Source organism: Centruroides vittatus, unplaced genomic scaffold (genome assembly GCF_030686945.1).
Source record: "Centruroides vittatus isolate TY-2023 unplaced genomic scaffold, ASM3068694v2 contig_1202, whole genome shotgun sequence".
Taxonomy (NCBI): domain Eukaryota; kingdom Metazoa; phylum Arthropoda; class Arachnida; order Scorpiones; family Buthidae; genus Centruroides; species Centruroides vittatus.
Window position 1 is genome coordinate 16,632 of NW_027120770.1, and position 13,474 is coordinate 30,105.

Consider the following 13,474-nt stretch of genomic DNA (forward strand, 5'->3'; position numbering starts at 1 on the left):
TCGCCAAAGGAAATTGTGTGGAAAAGCCAGTAAGCAAAGCGTCCATTCGGGAACAAGTGTATAGTGTGTTGCTCGAATGATGAATCATTCCATCGTGTAATAATCATTTTAAACAACTTTGGAATATATTATAAGCATTTTTGTTGTGGAACTTGCGTGATTTCAGTTTTTCTTGTGATGACGATTCTGCCTATTTATTACGGGGTTTCTGGACAAACAAAAAACCCACGGAGAAGGGTGAGACCTCGGCGATGATTCCGTGGCTTCAAATAGAATTTATTTTCAGTCACTAACTTCACCCGGCAGAAAAAATCAGAAATATTTCTAAAATACATATTTTTTTTCTTTCACATTTATTCTCAGTAGTCACTAGTGACCGAGTAGATAAAACCACCGAACAATGGTAGTTGTTTATGGTTTCGCTCCTGGCTAATGGAGTGGCCGCGTGAAGTTTCCTGGTTTTCTTCGCGTTAGTTACACCTAAATATGAGCCCGTTTACCATAAAAGCCTTCTCGTCTTTTATGGTGAATGGGCAACAAGCAACTAACGGAAAAGCGCAACAATGCAGTTTTTGGTTTATTGCGTAGTCACAAAGCTTTACTTGATCTTACCACAGCCCAAAGTGTGTGAAATACTCCTTTACTCTAGAGAACCACTCAGTAAATATATGGGGTACACTTTCCGAAATCTTCCACCGTTACGGTGGAAGCATCAATACTACGTATGTAAAGAGAAAAGCGCCACAACGCCGGCTATTGTGGCAACTGTTAATGAGATTATACCACACTTCAATATCGTTAAACTCTTAAAAACCACCTTGGAAAAATACACGGAAAAACCCTAGAAAAAATAACAATATACATCATTGCTTTTATTCACACGCAGTGCGATTACTTGTCGCCATTTCAAATCGGGTAGGGCTATGGTTAAATCATAGCAGTTAAATTTTGTGTGTCAACGGTTCATTGACAGTATGCGTCATCATCCGTGATAAGACGCAAACCTGCCAACTGATGAGTTGGCCAGACTATCATCGGCCCCTGTTGGCGAACTTTCAGGCGATAAGACAAGTGCCGCTAAGAAGAAATCTCAATTATTCTAGTAAAGGTTTTACGGTTTCGGGTGTGTCACCTGTTGGGAAAATTATAAGCCAGTTTTCAATGCAATATGAGATTAAAATTGGTACTCGCATTATCACGTAACATAGTTGTAAATCTACTTTGTAGTTTTATTACGGGAAAACTCTTCTCTACTTAGGATTTTAGGGAGTGCGTACGTGCCCTCCGCATTTTACCAACACTATATGCCAAGGGGCGTCATCCAGGAAGACTTTTCATGCAAAAATTCTCCTATTGAACTGTTACATACATGAGTAAAACCCGCAGAACTTCAGGCGGACAGCATGGATTCGAGCACGGATCAGGTCCGAACCCAAATTCAACCACTACTGTTCATATCTACGGTTTTTAGTAAAGAAAAGAGCACGTTCTTCAGATGAAAAATTATTGAGTTCCCGAATTAAATCAAAATAAACGTTGAATGTAGGAAGAATCAGTTTGAATGGATAGAATAGCCAATGAGGAGGTTATGAGCAGATTTGGAATGGAAAGAAACCTGATGGCCATTATCCAGAAAAAGAAAACAGCGTATGCTGGGTATATAATAAGAGGATTTTCGGGGGAACTGATGAAAATTGCTGTTGAAGAAATGGTGAAGGGCAGAGAAGGGGCCCGTGGTTCTCAATCCGTGGTCCGCGGAACACGGGTGCTTCGTGAAGCCACTTCAAGTGTTCCGTGAAAAAATCAAATACAGTGAAAACTGCTTAGGCGATCGCCTGCATTCGACGGGCACCTGTCAAAACGGGCAAAAATTTCTGGCACGGAATAGTTTATACATACAGTCTTCGTATAAGTAACTCGTATTAAACGACCACCTATGTAACGCGACCGCGGGCACCGATTTTTCGTCAGAAACTACATACAACTACTACATACAACATACTATATAAATTACCACGTCCGCGAATATATCTATTTCAAACTATTGTTCGAACCCATCTCGGGCACTTCTCCCACTTTTGAAATTAGTTGCGACCGAAAATACAGCGGAATGACGCTGACATGACCGTCGATTAATCTGAGGTATCACAAGGAGAAGACACATTAAAAACCACGCCACTACCTAGCAAACTACCCGACCCTCGGGAGGAAACTATTCTGGCCTCCGTACTCCCTCCACTACCGAATGAACCGTCAGAACCAAAAAGCGAAAGCGAGTTAGAGAAATTTTAGAAGGCGAAAGGTGTGAAGCGAAAACGACGGAGGATCAACAAATCATGCCCCCATATGCACTTCGAAGTCACATCCAATTGTGGAAGACCAACCGTGGGTTTTGCGTAGACGTAGCCGCATACCTCAATTAATTTCTCCCGCTACGAATCGATCGTCCTCCCCTTAAACTTTAAGTTGACTAGTGAAATTATCGATAACACTATAATTGCATGCTGAGCGTAGTAAAAGGTCGATCGAATTCTAGTAAACAACCCTTCTATATATATATATATATATAGTCAATCATAACCTATCTCCCCCATTGGAGAACCATTACTCCCCAAAAGGACGTTAATGCTAATACCCATATTTCCCTATTTTAGGTAAGGAAGAAGTTGTCTCGGGAGAAGTGCCCTATCAAAGCGACCATATTCTACTCCCCCGACATCTTGTTCAATCAATCAGCCTTAATTGAAGTTTTTGTAACTTTTACATGAAATTGAGAATTAAGAAATAATACCAAAATATTATAACATATTTTAATCAAGAATTTCTCTTCTTTTTCACTTGTCTTTTGTAATCACTTTAAGGGTTATCTCTTTTCAAGTTCCAACAGTAGTCCGCTAACATTGATGCATCACACAGGCCCTGGTATTTTTTCCATTGTCGATATGTCTTGGTGGAATCATTCGCCATGTTTGTCACTTACTTCACTACAGTCGGCAGGAAAAAATCAAGATGAGAGAAGAAGAAAGTGAATGTTAAGGGACATATTGCAACCCATCTGCTGATACTTTTGTAGATGATTGTTTACAAGCTCATCATAATTTTCACATCTCCTGTTGCCTAAAAAAATCACGAATGACTCCTCTAAAAGACTCCCATGCTTCCTTTTCAAAGCCCTTTATTGTCCTTTGTCTTGCCTTTCTGCGAAATGTGACACCTCTGAATCAGCTTTGTTTATAACTTAATGACCTTGAGAATACCTGGTTTTGTCTTTCCCGGGACTTTAAGATATAACCCTCGGAATAAGACAACTCTAAAGTAGGGTGAATACTAGTGATCCGTATATTTGTAAATATTTTGCAAATTTATTTATTTTTATTGCAATTTGCAACCCCCTGATTTAATTAAATGTATATATAAAAAAATCTATTAATTAAAAAAATTTAAAAACTATTGGATGTCATTTTTGACATCAGAAAGCCATAGAAAGCCATAGACGCCATAAAACAAAGAGGGACTAATTCATTTATTACGATACCTTTCATTTATTACAATACAGTTATTACGGTAGCTTTTAAACGAGGCCTTAACCATAATATATATCCACCAACTCCCGGAAGGTTACGCGATGTTCGAACCTATACATCCGGTTTCGCTATTTAAATATTATCCAGGGTAGTCAATCGCGGTAGCCCTAACTGTCAATCTAAGCATCTTTGCAAGTCGAGACTAAACATCCGAGGATCGCGCTATCTACGGACAGGCAGTCCTATATGCTATGGCAACGTCACGACCGCATACTTCCCTACGTGCTCATTAGACTGCCCCGTACAACGAGAGCTGCAGAAAAACTGTGAATATTCACTATTTAGTAGCAAGGAAACCAAGGTCAAAGCCAAAGCAAAATTTTGCGATAATTGTTAATCTCATTGAGGGTTCGTCCATAACCCCACTAACCCAAACAATTATCCATATATGTATATTTTTAGCACTTCTCGTATTCATAGTTTATATCTTTCTAATTAGCAATATTAAAGTTTCGTATATTCATAGGAATATCGGAAATTGTATTCGATTATTAATTTTTATTTTTAGAAAGTTTGAATATTAGCGTTTAGAGAGAAATATTTATATTTTGTTATCTAAATAATTAGCTATAATTTTCCGAGAGAGAGTAATATCCCGATCTACGTATGTGTTTACATACCTCTATCCTCTATGCCAATGAACTTTAATCCAATTACAGTACTTTCTATGCTAATACGTTTTTGAATATCAAGACAGTAACTTTTTCCAATCCCGCCGGAAAAATATAGCCTCCCACGACGCTACCACAGCTCGATCGTAGATTGAAATTCCGACGTTTGCCTCAATGCACTCAACAAGAATAATACCTGCATCCTACTTCGCATCGCCAGATATTACGAACTTCCATGAAACCCATTCGCCGATCACCGAAGTAATCTGCGACCATTAAAAATCCAACCGTGTAACTTCGTCCAACGGACCAACTTCTTACCAAGAACAAAGGAAATCTAAAAACCACGTGTTTCCTCAAAATACGAACTTCCACTCTCACACCCAACCCGACCAACCGATCAACAAATTAGATCGAACGTAGTGTAACCAGTCCACCTAGCCATCGAATTTATCGTATTGTTCTGGTATTGTTTCTTAAAAAAGCATACAACTGTAACGCGTTAATCTATACAATCTCGATACAATCTTAATACGCTACAATCTTATAACGATATTCAATACAATTCTATCAAGTCAATCTATACATTTGTAACCGTCTCAAATAACCTAGCTATACTTATTTATAGTAGTATGTATTGACAAATGAGAGAGAGTAATAATCTCTGTACACCCCGATATAAAATTAAAATAAAGCTAGTCCCTTTTAAAACAAGTTCGATTTAGAAAGACTGGTGTAATGTAAGGACCCGGTTTACCCGGCCCAAAATTTTTTTTTGTTCAAACCCGCTCGTGGAAAATTCTAGAAAAGGTCGAAATTAAAAGGATGTTTAGCCTTCCCGCCGCCAGAAAGCACTTCCTTTCTCTCCGGATCCAAACTCTTAGTCACGGAGATCGAATCATCAGCGATTCACCATCTATCGCGATTGGTGATCGAAGATAACGTGATCTGTAGCATATAAGGGGGGAAAAGCTGATAACGGGGTCGCTGAAGGTCCGAATAAGACGCACGTCTTGTCTGACCGAATCGAGAATCGAGAGCCGAAAACCGAGAAATCCAAGCCCGCCGACGACGAGCCGCCACTGACCTCCTGCTTATCCATACAATTACTCCAGATACATCCTAGGAAGGGTATGACCCCGAAATTTGTAAATTCCCTCATTCCCCCGCGATTAGGAACCGGACGCGCTAGAGTAGGGCGATTCTCTGTATTTTGTTTGTCTGTCTAAATAAATCGTTGTTTGTTTTCACCATGGTTACGTTTATTCGAATATCGTCTTAACCTTATCGACGAACCCACACGCTTCCTCATCTCGACCAATACGTACCCAATACGTACGTCGGGATATCATTAAATTTTAGCCATCCGCGACAGTAGGGTGGGACTTGCCGACCTGTTCGCCGAAAACAAGAAAGTACGACTTTATCCTACCTCCCGGCGTTCCCACATCATCAATTCTACACCATTTTGTTATAAATTCACTCACATTAATATTTATAGGAATTTTGAAAATTCCAAAATAGTATACACTTACACGTAATTTTTATTATTGTGAATATATCTTAAATGCTCATAAGTTTTCAGTTTTTTAAGTAATTTATTAACCCTGATATACTTTGAAAGTTCGTATACAAAATATATAGTCTTACAATGTTCCATTCCCGTTAGACAAAATGAAAATTTCTAAATATCATCAGTAAAATGCTATAACATGTGAATACATCTTAATGTGTGTTTAATTTTTTTCATATAATATAAGTACTTAAAAAATCGATTAGACAATGTATAATATAATTAGTAACCTGCTTATCTGTGCATATCAGTCGGTTTAAAGTCGCGTATTTATTGTTGTTAATTGGCAATTTTCGAGTGAAATTTTTTCCCTTGATCTTGAACGTAACAATTTCGAAGCCAGAAAATAAGGTGGAGCTTGGATAAAGACGTAACATAAGAAAGATACAAGTAGCGAAAGAAACAACACCAGTGCGAACAGCATCCACTGAAAACAAAAGTAATGTTAACAATACAACCAAAGTTCGAATATGATTAACTAATAAGACTCAAATTGTTTTAATTCTAAATTATTTTGTTGTACTTGCTATTTTTATCGCAAATCGTCGTCGTTTTAACTTATAATATACAGTGTTAGCCAGTGTGTATTAATTCACTGTAACATAAGTACTTAGAATAAGAATTTAAATTTTATTCAGCAATTCCCATATTTTTAGTTTTAACTCAAGAATTTTTTTAAATGTATGTTACACTTGAACGAGCAAAATTTTATGGTGACATCGTCTACGTCAAGGATACAAGTGTAACTTCTCGACATACGAATTGTGTTAATTGATGTTGTTAAAGTTCAAAGCAATATATATATATATTAATTTGTAGGTAAATCCATCAATTATAACTACTTTTATATAAAAAATGATACAAAATTACCAAATTGAGTTCAGTTACAGTTGTAGCCTTTCTAAGCTGAGCGTAAATATAAAGTATAATTAAAGGATGAAGCACGTAAACCCACGCATTCAAGCGATCAAAAATGGTGAAGACTTTCATAGACAGGAATCTGTTAACAACACCTGAAAATAAAAAATATTACTGAAGAAAGTAACAGTTCACACGTTCACTTGTTTCAGTTCGAAAATAAGTTACACCTCTCACTTGATATTACAATATTCTAGTGTTTATTTGTTGAATAAAGCTAAATAATTACAAATGTACGAAATTATTAGATCAATAAAGCTGTGCAATCGACGTACCTCCATGTCCAGTTATACAAGCTACACATGTCCACGAAAGTCCAATTATACACATGAACGGTGACAAAACTTTGTGAATAAAAATAAAGGATTTGTTTGGAGACACTTCAGTTGTATCTTTGTGCAATCCAAAAGTAGAATACATCAATAAAGACGAAGAAATTATCCAGGACATTACACGGTAAATCTGAAAAAAAACAAATGTTTTCAAATTAAGATATATGCTGTTCAATTCAAATTAGTAGTGTTTTGCCCCTGTACATCATATTTTTTCCTGCTAGCTATAGAGTCGTGCATCTATCCAACTCGATTTAGGGGTATAATTTAAATTGAAATAACGTTACTTTCATTTCAATCAATAGGTTCTTTTACAGTTAATCAATGTATGCCAATACATTTCAGAATTTCTGGTTAAAGTAGACATTATATTTAGTTTATATTTTCGCCTTTTTTATCATTAAATCAGACTTTCAAATACGCATTTTATAATTTTTTTTCTGTGTTTTTTTTCGACTTTCGTTGCAAATTGTTTATTCTGTATTTGTTATATTCGTAGAACATGCAAGCCAGAAAAAAATGAAAACGCTTTAATTGACCACAGCGATGATTACTTAAGGTCGTTTAATAGAATTCTCGACAAATCTATCAAAGAAAAGAAGGGTAAACGTCAATATCCGACTGTTGATAGGTCTAAGAAAGCTTTTATTTCGAAACCCAAGACCATATGATTGCCATCAAGCGGGCCACTGTTAATCCCAAATTCCAGAAGTCGAAATTAGTAGGTCATAATAATGCTAAATAACCACTAAACTGCTAATATTGATCGTTTCCAGGAATGTCACTCTTCTTACAAAGGTTTTACGGTTATATATTTTAATACTAAAATTCAAATTTATTCTTGTATTTAAGACACAGTCATAACCTGTTTTTATGCGGTGAATAGGGACCGCATAAAAAAGTCTCACATAGAAAATAACTCAAAACCGTACGAAATAAAATTTATTGACAACAGATGTCAGCACTTGACTGCATCGACTCATCGATCGTCTGTTTTACATATTTTTGTCCAGGTGGTGTTTTGTTGACTTAAAAAATAAATTATTTCATTTTTCGCGTATTCATGCAATAATATTACTATAATAAGTTTATTTAGCTATAATAAGTCAACGTGAGACATGACAAATCGCACAAGACTAGTCGCCGACTATACCGCACAAATAAAAAATCGCACAAAAGAAGACCGCATAAAAACAGGTTTGACTGTATATATTAATTTATAATTTACTTATGAGATGATAAATGATTACATTAGAAGTAAAACTGTAGTTTAGTATTTATACATTCAAGTGAAACACGTGAAAGTTAACGAAAGTGTGTTGAATTTTGTATTTAATTCAGTTGATTAAATAATGGCAAATATTCTGAATTCTATTAGTTATGTATTGCAAGTTAACGTTAACTTTCAATATAACTATTTATCTATGATATGATTTATGTTACAATACGTGTAATGCGATATGAAAAATGTAAGAAAGTGACTTACTTTTTTCAACTTCAGTTCTCTTTTGTTTGACAAAATATTTCCAATTAATAATACCTGTGCAATAAGAAGTCAGGTGCGAGTAATACGGTTTTTGACAGTTATTACCGAGGTAAGTAGAGAATTTTCTGTAAAGTAATTCATAAAATAAACATACTTCGCACATGGCATGCTAAATATATTATAATGAATAATCTTATTATTGTTTAAACTTTTAAAAGTAATTTATGGCCTGAAAAAAAGTTATCTTTATTTTGTCTGTATGAAAGTGTTCTATACAGAAATGTATCATGTATAATACATCACAATTCTTTTATATAATAAAAAAGACATACATATAAATATTAATGTGCGTAAAATAGTACCGCGTATTGCCACAGTAAGTAAATGAAATATAAAATAATGTACTCTAAGTATTTAATTTTTCACTAAAACATACTCCCTGTCAAAAGAGTATCCAATAAAATTAAAGTTGTCTGTCGTCACCATGGGTACGTTCGTTAAGTCAAACGAGTTAAACGCGTTAGTAACGAATCGTTCGAAAAGTAGTAGTCTCGCTCAGTGCGCATGCTCCGCGGTGATGACGTTTTGAACGAAACTCTAACGAAGCTCACGAAGGAAAGAGTTGGTTTACTTCGTTAAGAAAATGGCGTCCAACAATATCGATCTATCAGATGTACTACATATGTGCTCTAATTGTGGGTTGAAAGGCAGTATGCTACAAATAACGACCCATGTGCAGAAATGCGGAAATGAGAATGGTAAGCAGAGTTCTTTTCTTATTTTTTTATACCTTAAATAAAAATTAACATACAAAATTTCATAAAATCATATACTGTATTTTATCCTAATTACTTTTTTACAAAAACTACACATCTGCATAAGATATAAGTATATAATAAAGGAACATACCATTATAAATAATTTTTATGTCAAGAATTAAGACCATTATTGATTATATCTGATGCTCGAGTAGTATTTCTACACAGTTTATACATTTTGTACAGTTTTTCCTTAATTATTGAAGTTAATATACAACAATTAATAAGCTTTTTGTCCTCCTAGAAATAATTAAGTAAAGTAGCACAATTATTCACTTTTTGTTGAGACTTATCACACACAGAGTTGGAGTATAAGTCTCAACAAAAAGTGAATAATTGTGCTACTTAAAGTTAATGTTAAATAATAAATGAATAGTAGCTGAAGAAATTCAATCTACCTTCAATTTGTTTGAAACATATGCTATAGAACAGTAGGTAATTACATACAAGGCTAGGGCATCTAAGCATAAAAAATAAGTTATATCTTTAATTGTTTATATGACTTTTAGGACTTGTGTGTCCTAGCTTTAATGATAAATCAATTCATATTAATATAAATTTTAATTAGAATATTTTATTACTTATATGAAGATTGAATTTGAACAAGCTAAGTGTTCTTTTGTTGTACAAATCTAAGCATTTTGCTTTTAAAATAGACATTTTTAATTTAAAAACTATAGTAATCTTAAAGTTTAGCTTGATCAAATTTAGATCTGTCTCATCTAAAATGTGATTAAACACATCTACTTTATAAACATATATACTTTTAAACACAAATACTTTTTAAACATAAATAATTTAATTATATTTACTGCTTATGTTTTCAGTTGATCCAAACATAAGACAAGAAACAGAAGCAGCCCCTTCTGGAAGTCAGTCGGTGACATTTATTTGGAATGATGAGACAACACACTTGCTTCTCAATGAATACAAAATAAACGAAAGCATGTTTTCGTCTCCGTATTTTAAAAAGAAACAAGTGTGGGAAAAAATATCGAATAGCTTTAAAAGCTATGGCTATTCTGTAACGGCACTTCAGTGCGAAAATAAATTTAAATCTTTAAAAAATAATTACAAAATAATAAAAGATAATAATAATACAAGTGGATCGTGCAGAAGGAAGTGCCGTTACATGACTGAGTTAGATGAAATATTTGCAAAAGATCCAGCTGTACAGCCTGTTTCCATTGCAAGTTCATCTTCTGGATTCAGTAATTCTGTTGCCGTAACAGAAAATAGAAATATCAATACAATGCCAGAAACTCCATCACCTAAATCAACTGCCAACAAGAAGTGCAGAAAAGAAGAAGAACCTGAATGGTTTACTAATTACAGACTTAGTGTTGAAAAACGGCATGAAGAAAATATGAAAATGAAAACATTATTATCTTCTGCTCAGACTCAGCTTCTTAATGAATACAGTAGAAACATACAATACACCTTATCGCTGAGAACAAACAATTTATTAGCTAAAACTAACGTTTTCGGCCCAATTTATGGGCCATCTTCAGGTTAAAGCTGTTCGATTCCGATACAAAATCGAACACATTCAAAATAAAACCAAAATAGAACATACGTTTAAATTAAACCAATAGAACAAGTATAGTACAAAATAATAAATAACAAAAATTAAAATAACACGAAAAATGTAAATGAAATTAAATAATAAATAACAAAAATTAAAATAACACGAAAAATGTAAATGAAATTAAAATACAAATAAAATACTGTGACTGGCCGTCAATCTTAAGGAACCATTCGTTTTGCATTAACCCAGAAGCCTACTGAGTGACGGCAGACTCATTATCACGAGTGTTACGTCTTACTATGTATTTCCAGGATGACGGTAACACCGTCGCATCCTTATAATTTAAACACTGCCATGTCCATAACTGAGAAATGTGAAATCTACAGAGCGAGTTTGGCTGGCAGATGTTTAAATTATAAGGATGCGACGGTGTTACCGTCATCCTGGAAATACATAGTAAGACGTAACACTCGTGATAATGAGTCTGCCGTCACTCAGTAGGCTTCTGGGTTAATGCAAAACGAATGGTTCCTTAAGATTGACGGCCAGTCACAGTATTTTATTTGTATTTTAATTTCATTTACATTTTTCGTGTTATTTTAATTTTTGTTATTTATTATTTAATTTCATTTACATTTTTCGTGTTATTTTAATTTTTGTTATTTATTATTTTGTACTATACTTGTTCTATTGGTTTAATTTAAACGTATGTTCTATTTTGGTTTTATTTTGAATGTGTTCGATTTTGTATCGGAATCGAACAGCTTTAACCTGAAGATGGCCCATAAATTGGGCCGAAAACGTTAGTTTTAGCTAATAAATTGTTTGTTCTCAGCGATAAGGTGTATTGTATGTTTCTACTGAAAACATTATTACTAGAAAAATTACAATGCTTAATTGATAAATTGTAAAACAATTCTAAAAATATTGATTTATAATTTAAATGTGTTTTAAGTTGCTTTAGTGGTTAAATTAATTGTAAATAAATCACTAAAATATTGAAACCAGTCATTTGTGAATGCAACATAAAAACTTTTATTTTTCTGTGAAATGACATGACAAAATAATTTTCTAAACAGATATTAATACAGAAAATAAAACAATTATCAAACAAAACAGTATGTACAGAAATACTACAATTATCAAACAAAACATGATTTCTGAAAGCTTAGAAACTATCAGAAATAAGCTGTCTTTTTCTTTGAGCAGCACTGTTATATTGTGTATTAGATGATTCATTTTCAAGCATTTCGTCATCACAATTAATTGTATCAAATTCGTCAAAATCATCCCCTGCCATCAGACAGATGTTATGCAGGACACAGGCTAATAATATGTAGAGGGGCAACATTGATGTTTTATTTGCATCAAAATATTTTAACCGTCTAAATCGTCCTTTTAATAAAGCAAAGCTCCTCTCAATAACAATTCTGCTCTTTGACAACTTATTATTATATGTATGCATTTTAGTAGTTAGGTGACCATTATTTTTAAATGGTACCATTAATGACACCATAAGTGGGTAAGCAGCATCTCCCACAATGTGATAATCCGATAATGAAGAATCGTTAAGTTTCTGAATTACTTCAGAATTTCTGAAAACTCTGGCATCATGGACAGAACCAGGGAAGCCACAATAACAGTCTGTAAAAACTAAGTTATGGTTGCAGACTGCCTGCAAAATTAAAGAATGAAAGTTCTTCCGGTTTATATATTTTTCCGCTGCTTCACTTGGAGCTTTAATGGGAATGTGGCACCCATCGATTGCACCAATTATACCTGGGAAACAGCTATATTTTTAAATTTTCTGGTTAAATGGGCATATTCTTCCAATTTTGGCCATTTTATGATATCACTTGCCATTTTTATGAGTTCATTACAAACTTTATTTAGGTAGCTATACAGGGTAGATTTTGATATGTCAAATCTGTCTGCTACTGACCTATAATGAAATAAAAAAGTTATTAATTATACTAAATTTAATTAAATATTATTATAATTAAGTTTAAATTAAATAAATTTTAATTAACATAAATTTATAAATACCAATATTACCATACAAATTATTTGTATTAACTTCATTAAGTTTAACAGACTTGAGGAATTTCTTTAAGAAAATTATAAATTTATTTGTAAATCTTTAATATTGGCAAATTTCATACATAATTAGTAACAATGAATTATGTTATCACTTAACTATTGGCTTATCTAATTTTGAAACATTATTTAATAAATTTGAATACAGTATTTAGCTTTAAAATTTATTAAGTAGTTTATTTTACCTGAATGATTCCTGATTTGCTAGAAGCCAAATTACCGACAAAATTTGCTTGTTTGCATCTAAACAAGGTCTTCCGAAAGAATTTAGTAATTTCGGTTTTAATTTTTCCAAAAGAATTTCGAAAGTGCATCGCTTCATTCTAAAATGACGTTGGAAATCGTCGCTTAAATACGAAGGAACGACACTTTCTACGTATCCTTTTATACGCAGTCTTCTTTTTCTCTTTTTTGAAGTTTCTAAAATTACATCACTTCCAATCTCGTCTTCAGATTCATCCGAAAAAAATACTTCGGATACAATTGTCACTAACAATGTTTAAAACTTCAGATTTAGAAACGGCCAT

General features: G+C 33.6%; 1 protein-coding gene across 1 annotated transcript; it reads right to left on the reverse strand.

The window, feature by feature from the left end:
* Nucleotides 1–12,018: 12,018 nt before the first annotated feature.
* On the reverse strand, nt 12,019–13,474 carry LOC136985128 (putative nuclease HARBI1). Its single transcript, XM_067282332.1, has 4 exons — nt 13,420–13,474; nt 13,133–13,367; nt 12,707–12,792; nt 12,019–12,629 (listed from the first exon to the last, which is right to left on the reverse strand). The coding sequence occupies exons 1-4, from the start codon at nt 13,472–13,474 to the stop codon at nt 12,019–12,021; spliced, it is 987 nt and encodes a 328-aa protein (XP_067138433.1).